Here is a 23,342-nt window from a genome sequence, read left to right on the forward strand (position 1 = left end):
TGTGTATAAAATCTTAACTGTCTTTTTTCCTGAGATTACAATTATTATGACAAATGGTATTTACTCCTTATTTTTCAAATAATATGTTCTTGTAAATGCATAACTTTGATTATTGGGTAAAACTACATTATAGGATACGTTAGAAGAAATTAAAAAAAATCGAGATGTAATAAATTCACTGTTTAAATAAATATTCCGCTCTCGTACTATTGCAATAAAATATTAAAACCAATAAACGATATCTTGTTGTTGAGCAGTGCTGAATGAAACAACAGAGAAGCTAAAATGTTATTCATAAAGGTAGTGTAAAATATATCGCCGCTTATCTGGTCCGCTAGTAATAAAGTTACCAGCATTTAATTGCAAAGCGGTCTTCTTAGGTGAAAAATCCTTTAACTTCAATTTTTACACAGCTGATTGGCGGCTGTCCATAGAGATTGGACTACCGTCTTTTTAAGAATCAGTGTGCCATGCAAAAAAGTCCGATGTACCACATAGAGCTTTTTGTAATAAATATCATAGTGGACATCCGACTTGCAATTTTAGTAATATTACCTGGACAACCACCTATTAAGCACCATTCGAAAGATAATACCTTCAAGTGAATTATTGGCTGCATACCTCCATTTACTGTGGAAATGGACTTCCGACCTTTCAATTCTAACGAACAGATATACCTAATATATTTATAATTATAGTTCACTATGAAACAAAGAAAACCAGAATTTGCTAAGTGAGCATAATAATATAAGCGGGAACTGTATATCTACCGTAAATAATCGTACAAAGGGATACATGACGTAAAAGGAAACAATTTGGATAAAAAAGAGTGCAAGGATACTAAAACATCAATAGTAAATTATATGTCATAACTTTATTGAGTATGTTTTACTTTTCCTGTACAATCTGATTCTGTGCAAACAGAATAATTATAACCATAGATGATAAGCAAGCAAATAATAAAATTAATATTATATTCAATTATAATACAAAGATAAACGGACATCCTCACGAGAATTATCCCTTATTTTAAAAAACATCGGCAATAGACAAATATTCTATCACACTACAAGAATTAATCTATAACGAGTTGTTACCAATTTAAAACCAAAAAAACTTTTTATGTTTCATTATTAACTGTTAATTTGATGTCATTTGATAGTAAAGTATCAACATGTGACGCAACTGTTATTCTACCACAACTACTGCACGCATCGATGTCGCAATATTGTGTCTTATCAAAAAGCGTTTAACGGTGATTACAAGACCTCTTCATTGTTTTGTTTTTATGAAGAAAACATTGAAGACAGTAACAAAATGGATGTCTAGGCATACCAACTTTTATTTATTTAATTTGTCATTGGTATAGCAAAATATTCTTGATATAACATCCGCTATTTGTATCGACATTATGTGTATGTGTGTCAATATCTCATTTATGTCAACAAAATATTTTTTATTAACTGATATTATGATATTATTGATGCTAAAGATTCGTTGAGACAGTCATGGAACGAAACGTCGCGACAGGACGCTGTAAGTGTTACTCTGCCCCAACTACTGAACGCCTCGATTTGCAGTAGCGTAACAGACAAAAAAACCTGTCAGTGACATTTTTATTAAAAAAACATTAAAGACTGTAAAAACTTTGGTAGCGACATTAAAAACGGTATTTTGATGCCTTAAGTCTTATTCAGTTCTTCACTTAAATAGAAAAAAAAAATCTCTTACTGCGGATCATCTGTGCCTACGTATATATGTGTAAATATCCAGAAGAAATCACACCAAATGTTAGACACCTATGTGACACTAATATTATCGTCTATAAGAGCCATTGGGCCGCAAATTTAAATAAAATAAGGTATGTTTTTTTATTTTAGTACGAATACATTCATAAATTTATTAAAATTGACAAATTCTACCCTTATCTTATCAACAAAATTATACGAATTACAGTTTTAGAAACTTCTTCCCCATTTACAATTATATCTAGAAAATTACGCGTTTATTGCTTTATTAACAATATTTACTTCAATCAGAGATATAGTAAGTTACAGCTGGTTTTAAACTAGAAACAACATTTATAAAATTAACAGTATACAATGCAATTACCGTAGGAGATACAATTAGTTTATATCCCGTTTAATTTTCTTCTGTACAACCCCCTCTCTACACTGTACCTCTACTGAATTTAATATACCAATGTAAAATTGAAAATAGGACGATCACACCTCGGCGACATTCGGAACAATTTTATTTAGTTCTAAATGTCATCGAGTCGCTGTTTTGACACATGACATATCGTCTATTTGCAAAATTCGAAAGCATAGAGGCCATAGAAGCGAAATTTGAACGCTGGTGTCCAACTAAATAGTCCACAAGAAGCAAATGGTTGCTAAAAACGCAAACAGGCGCATAAAAGAGAAAAAAATATTTGACCTTGATGCATGAACAATTTAAGTCATATAGTACCATACGATCTTGATGAATAAACCAGTAATGAGCAAACGATGACTTTATTACGATGACTATAATATTCAATCTGCCATGAGATTATGTTGTATCTGGCCCGCTGCAATATAAATAAATATATTTATTCGTGGCAATAAATTCATAGTCTTAGTTTCGTAATTTAAATAGTGCTAGCCGATACGATGACACCAGAAAGATTTTTTGGACAAAAAATTGTAATTAAGTAAAAAGTACTAGTGTAATTGGTATATTTGTAAAATTACTAAAATAATGAAAATATCCAAAAGGATTACAATTTTTATGTTTTCGGTCCTAGTTTTTCTAAACTATAGTATACAGCCAACCTCTGGGAATTATTCCGTTACAAGGTATTTGCAGGACAAGTTTCCAACAGAAATTTATAGAAAAATATATCGAGTTAAAAAATACATAAATCTTTCTTCCTTCTCAATTTGGTATGCCTTCTCAACCACACTCTACACATAAACCAAGAGTCACTACATAATCTGCATGTCTACGGTTGTGGACGATCTTGAATTTACTGCTATATGCAACAAATTCGGTTAGGATCTAAGAAAAAAATTAGAATAAATAATACCATTCTTTGATTTAATGATATGGTAAGCCAAATATACTATGTATACAATTTATAATAAAAACAAATGAAGAATGTATGTCTGGAATCGTACAGGAGCCCATATTAGCAAAAATGTTTAGAAAACATAAATATATAGTTGTTGTATTTGATTTAAGGACGGAAAAAGTTCAATAGAAAACTTAAAAGTTCACCTTTTGTCCTCTACGCTTTCGCTAAGATCTGGGTTGTCACAGCAGACACAAAATAAAAACAAATACGTATAAATGTTAACGTTCTTTTCAGTCATGCATCGAGAAAGTATGTTCCGAAACAGTTTATCTAAATAAACATTTTTTTTTGTAATAAAAATGGAAAGAGTACGAAATGTAGCTTACACGTGTTAAGAAACATACTTTCAACAATCATTATCCTAATAAAATACATATAACGTTAAATTCTTACAGTTTACACTTCTTGGTTTTCAAAGTATAAGCTGGAAGTTGAGATTACACATTTAGACCGACCGTATTCTAGAAATAAGGTGAGACTAATATTAAAATTGCACTAAGTGAAAAAATATTTATTTTTTAGGGAAAGGGTACAAAAAGCTCTTCAAATATTCATATTTTTACCAAACAGATTCTGAAAGGTGTCACGCAGTGCAGTGTATGTGTCAATACATATTCGGCGTAAATGAAAGAATTTGCGACGTAAATACAGTACAGAAAACGCGAATTATCATGAAGTGCGCGAAATTACACATTTTCGTCTTCAGTTACCGGATTACTGCGACCAGCAAAACGATCGGAGGTCAGTATTCATTCAGTGGCGTACCTGCTACGTGTTGAATGACTTGTACCCACCAATATTTCATTGTTTTTGGAAAATCAGCACCACCAAATTTTTCCATAATTGGTAAATTACGGAAAAAATAAGAAATTTCTATGTCAACAAAGAAAACCATTTAGCGCTTTGGATATGCACAAGCAGTTTATGGTGATAATAAAAGCACTATAAAGCCCAGAAACTCTGCAATGCATCGAGACCAATTTAAAAAAAAAATCAAAAAGTGTAAATATCTAGGAAAAATAATGCAAGAGATGAGTATACCAAAAAAGTTAAACAAAAAATAGACCAGGTAATAAATGCTTTAACTCGTTCACTGGAAATCACACAACGAAAACTCATACTGTTAAAGCGGGATAGTGATAGAAGATTTAGATGAGGTTAATATAGAATTAAATAGTTTTTAATATATGACTCAAGGTAAGTATCATTTTAATACATGCTGGCAGTGAACGTGTTAATCGAAAAAGTTCGAAAGAAAAGAAAAATAAGATGCACACTGAAGAAAAACATTACAAATATATAGACGGAATTTGAACTGTAGACTTACAGAACAATATTGCAAATAAACTTGATGAATTGAGTTACAGAGATCTAAGTAATGGAAAAGAAAAAAAGATTTGAACGAAATACACAATAAGAGAAGTAGGTGTAAATTGCTTCCACTAGCAATCACTCCAGCAAACCCATTCTATTAAGTCAGTTAGTCAGAGTTTAAATGGTTTTTATGACATGACTCAAGATAAGTGCCCCTTTAATACATGCTGGCAGTGAACGTGTTAATCGAAAAAGTTACTATGTAGCAAGAACATGGACGAATAAGCAAAAACATTACAAATTGAAGTAATTCGAGCTGTAGATTTACACAACAATATTGCAAATAAACTTGGTTACAAAGATCGAAGGAATGAAAAAGAAAATGGAAAATTTTCAAAAAGAATACACAATAGGGGTAAATAACCATACTTAGGGATTCCAAGTGTAAGATTTGAGTACAAAACCTAGAAAGTAGGGTGGTAGACTTCTATCCATAAGATGGTTGAAAATCACTGAAAATCCACCGAAAATAAGTTTTGAAACAATACATTTTTTTATCCGGGAATTACAGTTTTTCATTTAGAAACCGTCAAACTATACGAACCTTTGAAAGAATAAATTCGTTCGTCTTTATAAGACTGAAATAAATTTTGTTCATATGTCGAAAGTATTAAAGGCAGTTTTTCTAATGGAAATCGATATCGAATTGGCACAATGAAGCTATAGTATGTATGCAAGCTGCAGTTGCCCCCCACTCTCGCCGGTTAACAAACTTATAGGTGACAGTTGATAAATTTTGACTCTCCTTTTAGAATAATTAGTAAACGGGTGGAATTACTTTATTATAATGCAATATTTTCAACACATTATCAATTTTTTGTAACCTTCCCCAAAAAGATAAAATTACAAAAAAAATAAAAAAGATTTTCAATTTTATTTATTTTTTTTTAATTGGTGCTGCTAATACGATCGATATAAACACTTTACGCTTAACTTACACTGTCAGATATATTAATTATATATATAAAAAAACAAAATATAGGTACAATTATCACAAATTTAAATGTCCCACGAGACATTACAACTCAACATGACCGTTAGAGACCAAATGCTTCCTTTTGTTTTTCATCATCTAAATGGAATATGTGACAGTGTATATGAAGTTTAATATATTTTTTATTAATTTTTTTTTGTTAATAGAAGGACCTTTATTACACATAGATATCACTAGAGTGCCGCTGCACTTGCCAGTCCTTTCTCGTGACGGTTTAATAACAACACTCGACCTGCAGGCGTATACCATCACTTGCAACAGTTTCCAGGTGCCTTGGCCCCCGAATCGCCTTCTGCTAGCCGCCTACCTTGGGCACTGCCTCCTTGACCTGTTGTTTGTTCATTCTTGGGCAGTTTCTTAGCTGAAAAATTAAATATTTGTTTTCAAAATTATAATGAGCAATTTCTAAAAAAACCTAATTAGAACAAGCCTTCCTCCTCTTGGAGGATCAGTCTGTCTTTTTTGTTTCTTTATTTGTTTATTTTTATTATATTTTGGTTTTTTTATGCCAATTATTACTTATAGCTTTCAAGAATGAGCAAGGATCCGGAAAAATGGCCGGCTTGCTCCAAAGAGTACTCGGAGTAGCAGATCCAGAGATCTCTCTGATATCTGATCCAGATTATCTCTCCATAATAGAGATTTTTGTTTCAAAAGTGTTCACGACATTGATTCAGAAGAAGATGATGAGGAGGATGTTGCCGAGGAAGTTAGGATGTTACGACGATGATAAAGTTCCCTGTTATGTTGGGAAAGACCGTACAACCCACTGGAGAAAAATTTGTCCATCAAAAACAAGAGCTAGAGTATATAATATGTTCAAAAAAAGACCTGGGCTCATAGATAATGCAGCAAATTCCAAAAACCATAACAGAATGTTTCACTTCTGTTGAACACTTCCTTCAGTGCGTCACTAATTTTGACGTCATATAGGATTTTAAGAATGTCGAGAATTATTGCATGACATTTTAGTTAAATTTGACAGTTGCAGAATCGTAATCTGTCTTTTTCTAATTGAAAATAATTTAATAATTTTAATATTAGTCTTTATTCTTTCTCGATATATCTCGGCATATTTAAAATATTTTTATTATACAATAAATAAATACAAAATTAAATTTTCACTGTAAAATGTCTGAAAATACTAACCTGGAATGACAATTATCATTTTATCAGTTGTTATTGTGAAAGTACTGTCACGATCGAGACAATCTGCATCAAATTATATTTATGCGCATCATTGATTGGATATCCATTTAGTGTATTCTAAACTCCAACCAATTATACCTCCGTAAGTAGAATTAGCTTACGATAAATAATTTTCTAAGTTCTATGTATAATAATCACAGACTCACGTTTTTTTTTCTGTCACTTCTAGCTTAATGTGTTAAGAGAATTCGATCAACTAATACGCACTGAAAGAAGGGTTTGGGACGAACTATTATGCAAGTAATCCAGAGTTAAGTTTCTTTATACCATTTAACATGTTTGACAAAAGTAGCAAATCCATTTAACGTACAATGACAAGCAGTTTTCTGCAGCAACGTTTTAATGAAGATAAATAACCACCGTATGAAGATTTTTTTATTAATTGTATTTATGCAGAATTGAGATTTTTTCATTTTAAACTTCTGTAAAGCAGAGGCAAGCTTTTTGTACCTCAATAAACATGATAAATTAATTCTCTTTTATGTTTGCCATATCTGATTTCCTCGTTGTACATTTTATATTAAGAAAAAAGCAATCCTACATCTGAGTGAGCTACTCGAAGTTGAGTCCATCGTTCCCTCGTTAGAAAATTAATCTGAAATAGTTAATCCCACACTAATTCATTGTGAACAACAAGAAAGCTTCATAGTTGACGTCTCCTTAATAAATTTGTCCATCTAGTTCTTCTATAACAGCTGCAGGTCGACTCGGCCTGAATAAAATGAGCACCTTGAATAAAACCAGAGGTAATAGGCAGTTGAAACGTAGCAATAACCTTTCTTTATCTTCCTTGAATATTGTATCGAAGGCCAAAGAAATAACATTCTATATAAAGAAAGACTATTATTAGTTTAAATAATAAGAGAGAAAAAGCATAACACGAAATAATGAATAAATTAAGATAGAAGTAATATAACATACAAATAACGTAGATAGGAAGGAGGTCTAAGGCCAATAAAGTGGTGGTCTGGGTCGTCGAAGAATATCATTCTTACTAAGAAAAGTAGTTTAAGGTACCGGTACAGATTGGAAAGGTGAAAAAAAGGAAATTAAAAAAAAAAAAAAATTTCAGCTCCTTTATTATTTACGAACATGAAATATTAGAATCAAACATGATTTTGAAATATTATTTTATCTTTCAATTAAAAAAAATCTTTTAGTTCCCATGAGGGTTTTCTAGAGGGCGCCACAGGTAACGTCACAAAAAAAGCGTCCGATGGCCAACACCAATTCTAAGGATTGGCACATCTGTAACAAAAAATTCTAACGGAATTACTTGAAGAAAGGGCCCTTACAAGACAATTAACATTTTTTCAAAAAAAAAGTAAAAAAATTTATTTTTGCATGTAAAAAACAAAAATCAATTTTTTTCAACTTTTTCTTCAAATGTCCATTTGTTTTTTGATTTTAATTCGCCATTTTGTTTTTTGATTTTAATTTTCGATTAAAAGTGGTTGATTGCAAGGGCGCTTTCTTTAAGTAATTCTATTGTAATTTTTTGTTCAAGATGCACCAATCCTGAGTATTAGTGTCCGCAATCGGACACCTTTTTTGAGATGTTAACTTAGGCGCCCTCTAGAAAACGACCTGTACCAACTTTCGACGGAAAATCGTCATGGAACAACTATATGAAACAGTTCGAATCAGCTGCAAGAGTGAATGGATGGTCTGAAAAAGAAAAGGCTGTAAACCTGACTATCACCCTTCGAGGAGATGCCCTTAGATGTGTTTCAGACCATAGCCGTAGAGGAGACGGATGATTTCGAATAACTTAAGAAGAGGTTAAATATGCGATATGGCCACGAACATTTGGAGCATGTAGATCAGTCGCAGCTTAAAAATCGAAGACAAAAGAGAGATGAGGCTCTTCAAGAATATGAGGAAGATATTGCCAGATTAGTACGGTATGCTTATCCAACAGCTCCCGAGGACATGATGGAAAAATTGGCCGTTCAAACATTTATTGATGGTCTTCGTGATCATGAAATGCAGAGAACACTGTGATTAGCTCGTCACAAGACGCCGGTTGATGTCTTATCCGCCGCCTTCGAATACTAGTCAGCTACGCAGGCCTCTGGCGGGTACAGTAAAGTTAGGACTGTAAAAGACGAAGGAGATGAAGATAAACTTGACCACCTCGTTAATATGATGAAAAGTATTACATACAAGAAAACGAAGACCATAAAATCAAGAAACTCACCATCAGGAAAACCAGAACCAGTCGACCTTAGGGGGGCACCTTCGAACCGGAACTTTTCCAAAGACCCTCTCATACTAATAGCTTCTTTGAAATGTCGTGAAGATAGTGTATATGTAGATGGAGAAATAAATGGTAAAAGGCATACGTTGTTGGTGGATACCGGAGTGACCAGAACCATTATACGCCCAACAGTTATAAACAGCTGTAAGAAACTGTTACCAACGAGGTTGCGACTTCACCCCGCTACAGATAAAAATGCCAACATTCATGGAGAAATTCAGGTACAATTAGGAATTGGAACAGAAAAGTTCGTCCATACTGTTATAGTTGCTGACATTGAGGAGGATGTTATATTAGGAATCGACGTAATGAATATGCATGCATTCCAATTGGATTTTAAGAATAAGGTAATCAAAGTTGGTAACGAGGAGGTATTTCTTCATCCACATGATGACAACACTGTGCAAGCAGCCGTTAAAGAAGATACAGTCGTGCCTGCTAGAAGTGAAACGATCATAGTAGCGCGGTTACAGGGAATTGTGGACGCCTGTTATGATGGAGCCTTGGAACCATGACGACGAGGTTGGCCGAGGAATCATAATTGGAAAGGAATTGGTGACTTCGGCTAAAGAAATACCTTTGAGACTTATCAATGTCAACGACTACCCAGTGACCATCAAGAACGAGACAAAAGTAGGAACTTGTACATCTGTGACATCCATAATCCGTCAGACGACAACATCCGACAATTCCAACGACAAATTTGACCAAATGGTTGCAGTTGCTGGACAGTCTCTAAATCAGATGGAGAAAAGGAAATTAAGAGAATTTCTTCGGCGGTATCGTGATATTTTCGTGCCGAAAGGAGGAAAGACGGGAAGAACTACCGTTGTTAAGCATAAAATTGATACTGGTAATGCTAAGCCAATTCGTCAAACAGCTCGACGATTACCACAGGCGAAAAGAGAGGAAGCTGAAACGATTGTTCAGGAAATGAAAAAAGACAGGGTGATAGAACCTTCTACGAGCCCATGGGTCTCTCCGGTAATCCTGGTTAAGAAGAAAGACGAGGTTCTGTGTGGATTACCGTTTGCTGAACAACGTTACCAAGAAAGATAGTTATCCTCTGCCTCGGATCGACGACATGGACACATTGGCTGGAAGTAAATTGTTTTCTACTTTGGATTTGAAGTCTGGATACTGGCAGGTAGAAATGGACCCAGTACATAAAGAGAAGACAGCCTTCACCACAGGATCTGGATTGTGGCAATTCAACGTTATGCCATTTGGACTCTGTAATGCTCCTGCGACATTTGAGAGGCTTATGGTCTTGGGGGAGACATTTGGAGATCGTCTGAAGAATTTAGAAAACGTTTTTAATCGACTTAGTTCAAACTATCCCTTATTACTGATGAGTGATCTTCGGTAACTATGAATCACCAATCACTATATAATAACTCTTGTACCGGAATGTAAGTAGTATTTTGTTTATTTCTAATTTATTACAATTCAACAGATTTTTTTACCAATTTGTGTGTTGTTACTCTGTCTGCTAATGCAATTTATGCATATTGATTAACACAGACATGTAATATTGGCATAATTACTAAAACCTTTTTTTGATCGATATCCTTATAAGACAGCACCCTAATATGGGCTTTTTATAATTTCAGCATTTAATTTACTTTGTACCACTGACCTGATGATGCTTTGCAAATTTTAGAAAGCGAAACCGGTCGTCTTGGGTAGTAAAATTAACTGATTGTGAGTAAGTCTAATTTATTTCTTTTTTACCTCTTTTAAAATGGACTCACACAAGCAACACATTCATGATTCTGAATAATTATTCATAATTGTATAGTAGTTTTAATATTATTGAGTCCAGTCCTGATTCCACCGCCATATTGGTATGATCGTTAACCACACCTTCTGACGCCGTTTTTAATATACACGTTAATATGCTCATAGCTTCTGACTCGATGGTTTAACTCAAAGATAAAATAACATTTATAAAAAAAATTCATGTTCGTATCTAATAAAGCTGAGAATTTTTTTTTAAATATGCATTTTTTTAACCTTATAATCTGTACCTTAAGTACCTATCCCCATTTACTTTTTGCACATTCGCCCTGTGTATTAATGTTAAAATACATAATTATATTAACTCAGAAACGCCCACACACTCCGACATATTAAAATACACTATGTGCGGAGTCAAAAGCTTTGCAAATGTGTTTCGTTTGTGTACCTCCCAGTCGCTTTACGTCAAGACAGAATATCCCTTAATAGGATTAATAAATGAGTCTGTGACAGAGTTCGTCTATAAATAGAAAGAAACTTTCGTGAAAACGGTAAAATAAAATCGTAAAATATCTTTGCAGATTAATAACTGTTCTTAGCTATTAAAATATTTTCATATATGCAACTGGCAGCAAGTCATTCAGTTACTGGCACTAATTTGTAACGAGATAACTAGAGCTCTCCTGGGTGCAATATACAGGGTGAGTCATAACTATTGGGACATAGACTAAGGACAGGTTATTTGGACCAAAATATGGCTATTGGGACAAATATGCCTTAATAAAATGTTGCTGAGAAAAAAGATAAAGGGTGTTAAAGTTAATTTTTGTTTTTCGTTTTTTGCTAATAGTTTTCCTGTATATTTATAAATTGAATAGGCATAATCTTAGACAAGAAATAGTATTTTATTTACAATTTTAAGTTTTGTCATAGAGGGCGCCACGTGGATCATTCCTAATGATCAAATTGAGTCTAAACTTTTTCTGATGAAATCTTTTTAGTAATTTTTATTAGAAAATATGACGTAAACATCATTTTTACGTAAAATTGGTACTCTTGTTTAAACATGATAATTTCAACCGTTTTCGATAAAAACGCAGTCGAACTGCTTAGAGTCTTAAAAAAGGATTTCAAATATTATTTCATTTATGAAAAGTATGCTTTGGACTGTCAGATAATTGTTGTTGGTAAATGTCATTTGTTCAGAGTAAATTATTTTTGATGTGACAGTGTAGTGTAATGTTGCATTTTTTTAAAGTAATCATTACTTTTTTTGATTGAAATGCCTCGTCACAATCATTTTACTAATGAAGAAATGCGAGATATGATTTGCGTATACGCACAAGAAAATTTTTGCGGTCTCTCGGCAGCCAGAAGGTATGGAATGTTATACGCAAACAGAAGGCAACCAAATCACAAAACTTTCGCAAGATTATATCGTAGTTTAGGTGAAACTGGGTCATTTCACACTAAAAATCGGGGTGGTCGACCGAAACAAATCACACCTAGTCAAGAAGATGAGGTTTTGGTTCGAGTAGATGAAAATCCTGAAATAAGTTCACGGCATCTATCAGCAGCAACAGAAGTAAGTCAGTCGTCTATTGTTAGAATTCTAAAAAAAGAGAACCTCCATCCTTATCACTTCACTCCTGTTCAAAATTTACTTCCAACAGATCTTCCACGACGGTTACAGTTTTGCCAACGTATTCTGAATAAACATCGCAATGACAGACACTTTATTAAGAATATTATGTTCACCGACGAAGCAACTTTTACCAGACGAGGGGTTTTTAATTGGCGAAATAGTCATTATTGGGAAGAAGAAAACCCGCATGCTATTAAATCTAGACATTTTCAGCATGAGTTTAAATTGAATATTTGGTGTGGCATTATAGGTGACCAACTACTAGGGCCTTATGTTCTTCCTCCGAATTTAAATGGAGATTCTTATTTATTCTTTTTGGAAAATACTCTTAGTGATATTTTAGATGATCTGTCACTGGATGTAAGAAGAAAAATGTGGTTTATGCAGGATGGAGCGCCACCTCATTTTTCATTAGCTGTTAGAAATCATCTTAATGACGTATTTCCTCAACGATGGATTGGCAGAGGCAGTGATTTTCAATGGCCACCAAGAAGTCCTGAGTACAACCCGCTAGATTTTTATTTTTGGGGACATATGAAGTCCTTAGTTTATGCCAATGAAATTAATACACGAGACGAACTTTGGAGATACATTCAAAATGCAGCTAATCTTATAAGGGGACAGAATAATATTTTTTTTAACGTCCGAAAATCCTTTATAAAAAGAATTAGAAAAGGCATAGATATCGGAGGAGACCATGTAGAACATTTAGTTTGAGTTTTTGTGAGTTCTTTTAAGTTAAAGTGTGTTTAGTTTTGATTTATCGTCAAAACGGAAACCTTACGTTAGTTACAACTTTGTTTATTAATTTGGTATTTGATAGTGGAATTGTAAATAAAATACTATTTTTTAATATTGTTCTGAAGCTATTTTCTTGTGGCATTTTAAATTAATTACTTTTTAAATGGGAATAAGCCACAATTAAAGGTTAAAACACGTTTATTGACGTTTCAATTTCCACTTCGGAAATCGTTCTCAAAATACAAACATTTTTTGTTTGTATTTTGAGAACGATTTCCGAAGTGGAAATTGAAACGTCAATAAACGTGTTTTAACCTTTAATTGTGGCTTATTCCCATTTAAATAGTAAATACTATTTCTTGTCTAAGATTATGCCTCTGTGCCAATTTTGATAGCAATTTATAAATATACAGGGAAACTATTAGCAAAAAACGAAAAACAAAAATTAACTTTAACACCCTGTATCTTTTTTCTCAGCAACATTTTATTAAGGCATATTTGGCCCAATAGCAATATTTTGGTCCAAATAACCTGTCCTTAGTCTATGTCCCAATAGTTATGACTCTCCCTGTATAACACGTCACTCAATAAGTTCCTGACTTTAGGGTAAATTTCGACCTTATGATACTTATTTCTGTAACAATTTGATGCCCTTTTGTAGAACGGTTTTTGGTCCGAAAATACGTCTCATTTTTTGCAATAATCTTCTTATTTGATCCAAACCTGCCTCCCTGCAGCATGTTTTTTTAAGTTTTTAAACAGTTATTAGTTGCTGCGGTCAAGATCTAAAGAAAACGGCGAATGCAGAAGCAATTCGAAGTGATTTTTGTCGTTTTGCCATGGTTGCAATTGACTAAGTGACACGATACATTGCTGTGAAACCAAATCTTTGTAAGGTTTCACCTGCTGCTTTTTCAATCAGTTGACTGTCGATTTGACTTCGGTGTCAACTTGGGCATCCATATTTAAACCATTTTCAAAAATCGGCGCAAAAACTACTGCTGATTGCACTGGAACAATTGCAAACAATGTAAATTAGCGGTGCTCAAAGAGTCGATTGCGATCGACCGGTCGATCGCCAAAGTTTTTGAAGTCGATCGCGATTCATGGAGAAAATACGAGAACTGTATTAACAGGACTTCAAAAATAAAACAGATATTATGTCCGCCATCAAAGAAGTCCAGTTATCAGGTCCAACGGTTACTAGACGTATCAAAATCATGGGCAAATATTTGGAAAGCCAAGTTAAAAGTGATATTATCAAGTGTATGTACTTTTCTTTGCAATTTAACGAGTCAACCGATTTGACTGATACCGCCCAGTTGTGTATTTTCATTGGGATGGTATTTTCTGACATGTTGGCTAAAGAAGAATTGTTAACAATGCTGCCTCTGAAAGAAAAAACTCGCGGAGAAGATATATACAACGTTTTTATAAATTTTGTGAAGTAATACGAGCTACCGATTTACAAACTCGTGTGTATTACAACAGATGGTGCACCATCCATGACTGGCGTTAACAATGGATTTGTTGCATTATGTCGAGCTAACGATGACTTTCCATCGTTTTTTTCATTTCATTGCATCATTCACCAGCAAGTTTTATGTTCAAAAATTTTAAATATGGACGACATCATGAAGATGACAACAAAAATTGTGAATTCAATCAGAGCGCGAAGCTTGCAACGACGTCTTTTTAAAGCGCAATTGGAAGATAGCGACTCTGAAGAACACACTGATTTACTTCTGCATACAGATGTTAGGTGGTTGAGCCGTGGAAAATTTTTAGATAGGTTCTAGGAGCTACTTCCCGAAATAATTTCTTTTTTAGAAGAACGAGGGGACGACACTCATCTACTTCAAAACGAAAAATGGCTCAGTGATCTGGTTTTCCTAACAGATTTAACAAATCATTTGAACCTCCTTAATTTTGAACTACAAGGTAAAAATAAAAAATTATCGATATGATGAGCGCAATACATTCTTTTGTCAATAAATTGAAATTATTGATTAAGCAAATTAGCAGAAAGGATTTAAACAACTTTCCATTGTTGAAAAAAAGGGTAGCCGCTCATTTAAATTATGTTTATTACGGAACGGAGCTGCAAACACTTCATGGTGAGTTTGAAAGAGGCTTCGCTGATTTTAAAAAACTGACAGATAGTGTAACATTTATGTCTAATCCATTTTCTTGTCAAGATGTGGAAAAAATAGCCACTGAAATATCCGTTACGTTCAATATGAAGATCATTTCTCCAAAATGAGGTACTGAAAATAATTTCGGATATACATCTTAAATCCAGAGCGACCGATACGAAATTTTGGTCTTTCATATCGTCTGAGAAATATCCGTCTTTGAGACAAGTAGCTCTGCAGCTCACGGCATTCTTTGGATCAACATACTTATGCGAGTCCGCATTTTCCCAAATGAAGATAGTGAAATCAAAATATCGTAATCGGCTAAGTGACGAACATCTCTCTTCATGCTTGCTTTTGACCCTCCGTATATACGTACCATCATATGAAATACTTGTGGACGATATGCAGTGCCACGCATCAACATCCAAATAGAATTAATATGAAAAACATGACTTTATTTACAACCCACTGTAGTTACAACTTTTTATTAACTAGAAATGCGCAATAAAGTTTTTTATTTTCAAAATTGTTTTTACTATGCTTTGTTTTTAAACCAGGAGGAGTAAACTAAAGAGACATATTCACACCCAAGAAAGTTACTAGAAAGGTTACCAAATACATCTTCTTTTTTATTTGATCATATCGGCCTTCGACGGTAATCCAAAAATATTATATTATACTAATACGTCGCTAAAGAGTTCTAAAAACAACTGTTTTTTATATAAAAGCAGACTAAAGATCTAAAAATTAAAAAAATAATGCGGAAAACACAAAAAATCGCTGGTATGATTTAATTAAGCTATGAAATGCGATTAGTGTCAAAATTTCATAACAGTGGAGTAAACTTCAAAAAATCAGAGTATAACTGTCGATCTCCGGACGCTTGCAGTTTATGTGGTAGATCCCATGCAGTATAAGTCTGAGCACCACTGCTCTAAATCGTCTATTCCTTGTTGTCAAAAATAATTATTTCCTAGACTAGAATAAATTGCCCGCCGCCAATGAACTGCACTGATCTCTCGTTGAAAACCTCTGCGCAGTATTAGTAATTTAGTATTACTATTTCCCAAAAAAAAAAAACATTCGGACGATGACGGACGTCTAGTAATGACCATAATATTTTTCCATTAATACATTATGTATTTAAGTAATAAAAGGTGCGTTCATTTTTATTCTCCAGTTTATTTTATATTGCATTTACGTGTAAAAAATATTAAAAGGCAACCATCGCGTTTTATTATTTAGAAATCGTTTGATTTCTCGCAGCATCGTGTGATCACTAGCATTTAATATATTTAAAACGCTTGACTAATTGATATTGTGTTGTAGGTGCAGTTTTTAAATTAACTACTCACTAAAGATTAATCCAATACTAACCTATTGCTAAAAATATATCGTTGACGTTCATTGCCGTCTTTGCGGAAGTTTCCATAAAAAGTAAGCCATTTTCGTCAGCATACGTTTGCGCCTCTTCGTATTCTACCATACGTTTATTGGCCAAATCCTGCTTGTTGCCGGCCAAAGCTATCACGATCGTCGGACTCGCCTGCCTTTGAAGTTCCTTAACCCACGTTTTCGCCCTGCCGAATGTGTCTTGATTGGTTATGTCGTAGACGACTATAGCTGCCTGTGCGCCCCTATAGTACATAGGAGCTAAACTGTGGTACCTGAAACAAAAACCGTGTTTAAAAATAATATAGAAGATACGGAAATCATAAAAGTTTATTGTATGCATTGTAAAAAATTTAATTTGCTAAAGAAATAAGTTCATTCCACCTAGCAGACATATACCTAAAGTTTAAATATTTTACTACGACTTACTCGTCATTAAACCAATAAAAACACTTCTGGTTTTTTACATTGAGTGTAAAATCTAACCTAAAAAATCATTTGAGTTAAATTGTTATTGTGTACTTAGCAAAGTTATTTTAATGAAGGCTGGCAAACCTAGTCCATAGCACTTATTTTTACTTTTTCGTGTTCAAGAGCGATAATTTCATATTTTCGGACCAATATCAGGCGCAGTTTATTCAGCTACTGTTGGTCTTCCATAGGTTCTCCATGGTGTACGGGAACAGGTGATCCACGTCCTGTCGTTGACCGCACGTGCATACGGTGTCATTTTAATCGAGCTGGCCCCTCGATCATTATTATTTATATCTATTAGATTTATGGATTTCTTCTTCGAAGGTTAATGTATAAAAACCTTCAAATGTTTCAAGACCTAACGTTTCATCCGTTCCACCTAGTCCAAAATCGTTCTTTTAGCTATGCTTCTACTTTCCATTGTCTCAACAATGAAAAGTAGCGGAAGTCATAATGGTGCCGAAATCAGGGAAGAATTGTCAATTATATCGAAAATATTTGAGAAATTGTTGTTAAACAGACTTCAACCCAACCTAGAAATAAGAAAAATCATACCTGATTACCAGTTTGTTTTCCGACGGGAAAATAGCACTATCCAAGAGGTACATAGAATTGTTAAACAAATCGACAACGACCTAGAAAATGGACGATACTGTTCCGCAGTCTTTCTGGATACAAGTCAGGCTTTCGATAAGCTCTGGCACACCGGCCTACTGTATCAAATCTATAAAAAGCATCTACTACATAGATTCTATGGTGTGCTAGAACCTTATCTAACCAACAGATACTTCCTAATTATACACTAAGAGAAATGCACTGACTTGTACTCAGTTGAATCAGGTGTACCCCAAGACAGTGTTTTTGGACCTGTGCTTTACCTACTATATACCATGGATTTCCCTGAAACATATTCAACGACAGTAGGTACATTACGGATGATACTGTAATATTAGCATCGCATCAAAATGCAGCTACTGTTACGAAAAACCTACAAAATTGTCTCAGCAATATCGAACTTTGGCTGAACAAATGGAAAATGAAAGCAACTGAAGCCAAATCTAAGAATGTAACCTTAACAATAAAAAGGGATACCTGCCCACCGGTCACAATGAATGGTATACAGCTTCAACAAACCAATGACGTAAAGTACCTTGGTATGCATTTAGATCGTCGAATGGCGCGGAGAACACATATCTTCACAAAATGTTTTACAAATTAAAAATTGTGTACCAACTTTCAGATGATGACCCCGACCGAAGACTAGAATTCCGTGAAAATATGTCCAATAAAATTAACCAACAGCCCGATTACATAAAAACAATTTGTTTTAGTGACGAAAGTACTTTGTCTCTCAATGGAAATGTTAACACACACAATGTGAGGTATTGGAGTGACACAAATCCTCACGTTTTTCGTGAAACATATACTCAATTTCCAATAAAAAAAAAAAAAAAAAAAAAAAAAAAAAAAAAAAAAAAAAAAAAAAAAAAAAAAAAAAAAAAAAAAAAAAAAAAAAAAAAATGTTTGGGCAGGTATTTTGGGAAACCACATAGTTGGGCCTGTTTTTTTTCTCAATACTAACTTATCCAGTGAAGTGTATCTGAAGATGTTGCAAAATGCAATTGAACCGTTAATACTTGAAAAAATTCTGGAGTATAATTCAGATTAAATCGGCAACTTGGAAATGATGTTTCAACAAGATGGTGCTCCTGCGCACCATTATGGTGCAGTAAGACGTGACCTAGATGAGGAATATCGTGGTAGATGGATTGGACGACGAGTTACGATAGAATGGCCAGCTCGGTCACCGGACCTCACACCATTAGATTTTTTTCTGTGAAGAGATACTTGAAATCTAAAGTTAACGCTACAGCACCTGACAATATTGACATTTTGAAACAACGAATTGTTGAAGAATATAGGGCAATTTGCCCCGATACATTTGAACAAGTAGACTGTCAGGATGTAGATGTAGCACTGTAGGTAATTACTTGATGTGTTGAATTATGTTTTATTAATTATATCTTTTATAGAATAAAATCACGTAAATAAAAGAATTCAGATTTTTTTGTCGAGAGGAATCAAACATGTCTTCGTTTAGTGTATCCTTCTAGATGGAGTTGTTACAAATGAATTTAACTGCATTGAATTCAAGAGATTAAACAAAAAACTTAATTTTTCGCTACTAGAACTAGAAATTTTGGCGTTGTTCTCGTATTCAACATCCAGGCAAATCAATATTTCAAAACAATAATTAGTCGTGGACGTTTATTATTTTAAAACGAAACTCGAACACAACGTGTTAACATCAAAGTCAAATTCTACTCTACATAATTGAAAAAGGGATTTTCAACACAAACTAAAAACAGTTACAAAATATTTAATGTTTAAATCCTGAATATACTATGAAATGTACTCATTGGAGCTGATAAATAGATTTTTATATAATATTTAAACACTTGTTCAAAGATCACTTGCTACGTACATTTATTATTATCTGATGCGGAATTTTACTGAATCGCAATCTGAATTGCATATTAACTGTTAGCACCGTTAGAAAGTTCTTACGGTTGCCTCGAATGGGGCTCACACACTATCCAAGTTCACTGATTAAAATTAGAAATCAATTCAAAATCTGTAGACGTTATAAGTAACGTTGATAGTTTAAGCTATACAAACATGGTGGCTAACCTATTACTAATGCCATGAATACTACAGAGTATTTCTACAACGCTTTACATCAAGGAGCTCCCGATAAATGATGAATATTGATATGGGAACATGAACCTTAGAAGGCTTAGTTACTGAGACATAGAGAGTGATAAGTTTTTATTTAGAAATTAATAATTAAGCAGTTATTTTGCGGTATTTTCTTGTGGAATCGGAACATAATTTATTCTGACTGGAACGTAATGGCACCTTGTATTAATTGGTGAATTCAATATGAATGGTGTGATTCATTCAATTTGATTCTCTATCTCTTTGTCCAGTAGTTAGTTGGGTTTACGAAATTGTAAAAGGCACTTGTAATTTGTTGTCACTTAAGCTATTTCTACAAAAATATTCATGTGCGCATATATCGCAAGTTAAAAAGGTGCAGCACAATCAATTTGACTTCAGAAGTGGTTTTGGAACACGAGAAGCTTTATTCCGTATGCAAGTATTACTTCAAAGCTATCGTGATGTTAATGTTGATGTCTATATCTGTTTCAATTATCATGAAAAAGCTTTTGATAGAATACAGCATGACAAGCTTATGGAAATAAACGAGACACTCGGTCTAAATGAAAGATTTGCTCAAATATTTACTAACTAATATCGGAACTAGATCACTTCAGTTCGAACTGATGTTTGTCGGACAAACAATCACATCAAATAATTATTTCTTAATCATAATAACAATAGGTTGTTTCCCAATTATCTCCTCAAGATATATCCCACAATTTTCGATTTATAATATAGCTGAAGACCATCAGAGAGCACCATAGCATCAATGAGAGTTTAATACGCGCCTATGTAACTACATTCCTTGAACCGGCATGTAAGTAGATATTCCTTTGATATGTAATATTGGGAATATTTAAAACAGACCTGATAAAACCCTATTAGATGAACAGCAAATTGTAGTGTTCGAAACCGGTCGTCTTAGGTTTAATAAAATATATTGTGTGTAAGTCTAACATTAATTTCTACAACACTGTAATTAATGATGTTACAATTAATAACATAAGATATGCAGACGACACGGTATTGTTGTTCACCGGTCTAGAAGATATTCAGATATTATTGAGTATGGTGGCAATTTGATAAAACTAAATGTTAAAAACACAAAATGGATGGTAGTGAGCAGGAATCGCGTGTCTAATAATTATTAAGGTAGAATCACAGTAAATATAACCAATACTATCGAGAGAGTTACAACGTGATTGTTTGCTTTTTAAATGACGAGTGGGACAATACTCAAGAGATCAGATGTAGAACTGAGCAGTCAAGACAGGCCTATATAAAATAAAAACAGCATTAACAAGATGTGATATGGAGATTTCACTACGAGTGCACATACTTCGATTCTGTGTTTTCAGTATTCGTTTATATGGTACTGAAGCGTGGACCTTGACAAAATTTTGTTTAAAATTGGCTTTTCAGTAATTTTCTCTCCACAGAGTAGTAGAAATATAAAAAAAAGTTTAGTAGTAGTAGTAGTAGTAGTAGTAGTAGTAGAAAAATAAAATTGAGTTTTCCTGGCCATTTAGCACTATTCAACGATGAGGAATGGACTAAAAATCCATTAGAATAACGGACCTCATGAATATACAAGAAGCTGCTGGGGAAGGCCACTGACACGTATATGGAAGAAAGCACGTAGTTGTATAGTCTGAGCAAAATAGAAATTCCTGGAATCATATAGAAGAAGCTTATGTCCGCTAATCAATGCGAAATGTTGTAGGATGATAATAAAATAGAACTTCCTATGCTACGGAGCAGGCCAGCATTACCTTTCACTTTGAGTTCATGCTCTCCTTGGTTCACTTTTCTGATAGTTGATAATGAGTAGAACGAGAATGAGAAAGAGAATAAGCACTGCTTCGGCGAAATGAGCTCGTCTGATTTACGAGTCAGGTTCTCGACTCCTATGTACCAGTCTTTGAGATCGTCGCGATTTTAGTCTATGCTCAGGAGATGGTCGATAGGGCTTTATCTTGACAAGACAATCTCTCCCTGCTCTGTCAGGTAGCTCTAAAAATCACCTGGAAGCCGTCGGAGCTAACGTCAACTTAGTTTTGGAATGCAAAAGGGCCTAGCTGCTGACGCGTTGACCAACAAGTTCAACTTAATATGGGTACCGGGGTATACGGAAATAAGCGGGCCAATGTCCTTGCAAGACGCGGGCCATCTGCTCTGCCTCAGGAACTCGAACCTGTGATTGGAATGGCCGTTATTACTGACCGAGATGATGTCAAGGACCTTCCAGGACTCTTAGGTTACTGTTGAAGTCATAAGCCTGGCTAAGATCCAGGATTGGGACCCTTTACAGATTCTCTCAACTCAAATTCTCTTCCCGATTCGTAGAATATCCAAGATGCCGTCTATGTAACTACGAGGTAAAACAAACCTCATCTCATGTCCTCTGTTGGTGCTCACCACTGGCCTACCAGAGTTGATAAGACCTTGGTTCCAGCACTGATTCTAGTGAATAATAGTATGCTCGGAGTAGCTAGGTCTCCAGACATGACGAAGACCGAATCATCGCAGACCTAGTCCGGATTATACGGAGTAATAAAATAGACTCGTCCTAAGGGGTGTTAAGTGTCTGAAGGTCTCAGAAATGAGTCCTGCCAAATTCTAACATAACCACCGGTATCGAACCAACAATAACCAAACTTAATTTATTAAATTTTAAGAGAAAATTAAAATATCAAATAGTGTAAAATTATCCAACGAAGACGTTTGATGCGTTAAAAGTCACGTTTTCATATTCACCTCTACAATACATCCATTTTTAACGATAAATATTTTTGTATTGGTTTAAGAACTTAAGTAGAAACCCTCGTATTGACCTATACTCATAATCATTTTTAATTAATGAAGTCGACCGTGAATTATTTTGAATTAGAGTCTAGTAACCTATAGTACTTGAAATGTACAATTACGAACAGCATGCATGTAAAAGAATGCAAGGACGATGGATTACGAAATAAAAATTTAATTAAGCAACTCACGGTATTTCCAAATATTACATCTACATTTTGTTTTGAAGCTATTTTCTTGTGGCTTTTTAATAATATTAACTATCGTTAATGTAACTTAACCACAATTTTAGTTTAAAATGTTTATTTTGACGTTTCTATTTCCACATCAGAAATCAATGTAAGAACGATTTCGATAAAAATATAAAACATACCAACAAATAATTTCAAAACAGATTGAAAAATATTTTACATCAACTTTTTCATTTTTGCATATGTCACATTCAAACATTCTAAAATTACCAATTTACTCTAAAAATAATGATTTGCCTAGCTTTATTTAGATAACATGCTGTAGATCTGACTAACATTCTCTCTCAGTGGCAAATGTTTGATAAAATGGACAATTATAAATATAATGCTTGAGCTGTTTGAAAAACACAAGAAGGATTAATATACTGAACTAGTACTAACTATATTTAATGTAAAAGTTACAACTTGATGGCCAGTCAAAATATAAATCTCTCTCTCTCTTTCTCTCTCTCTCTCTCTCTCTCTCTCTCTCCAATG

At 33.9% G+C, this 23,342-nt stretch overlaps 1 protein-coding gene across 1 annotated transcript in view; it reads right to left on the reverse strand.

Moving 5' to 3' along the window:
* Positions 1 to 855: 855 nt before the first annotated feature.
* The window catches only part of Rab5 (RAS oncogene family member Rab5), a 67,061-nt gene continuing 44,574 nt past the window's right edge, over positions 856 to 23,342 (reverse strand). Inside the window, exons 3-4 of the mRNA XM_072538908.1 lie at positions 16,597 to 16,886; positions 856 to 5,847 (exon numbers count right to left, since the gene is read on the reverse strand). Coding sequence (XP_072395009.1) covers positions 5,735 to 5,847; positions 16,597 to 16,886 — 403 coding nt within the window. The 3' untranslated portion in view covers positions 856 to 5,734. The remainder of the gene's footprint in view (positions 5,848 to 16,596; positions 16,887 to 23,342) is intronic.

This window comes from Diabrotica undecimpunctata, chromosome 7, assembly GCF_040954645.1.
Source record: "Diabrotica undecimpunctata isolate CICGRU chromosome 7, icDiaUnde3, whole genome shotgun sequence".
NCBI lineage: Eukaryota > Metazoa > Arthropoda > Insecta > Coleoptera > Chrysomelidae > Diabrotica > Diabrotica undecimpunctata.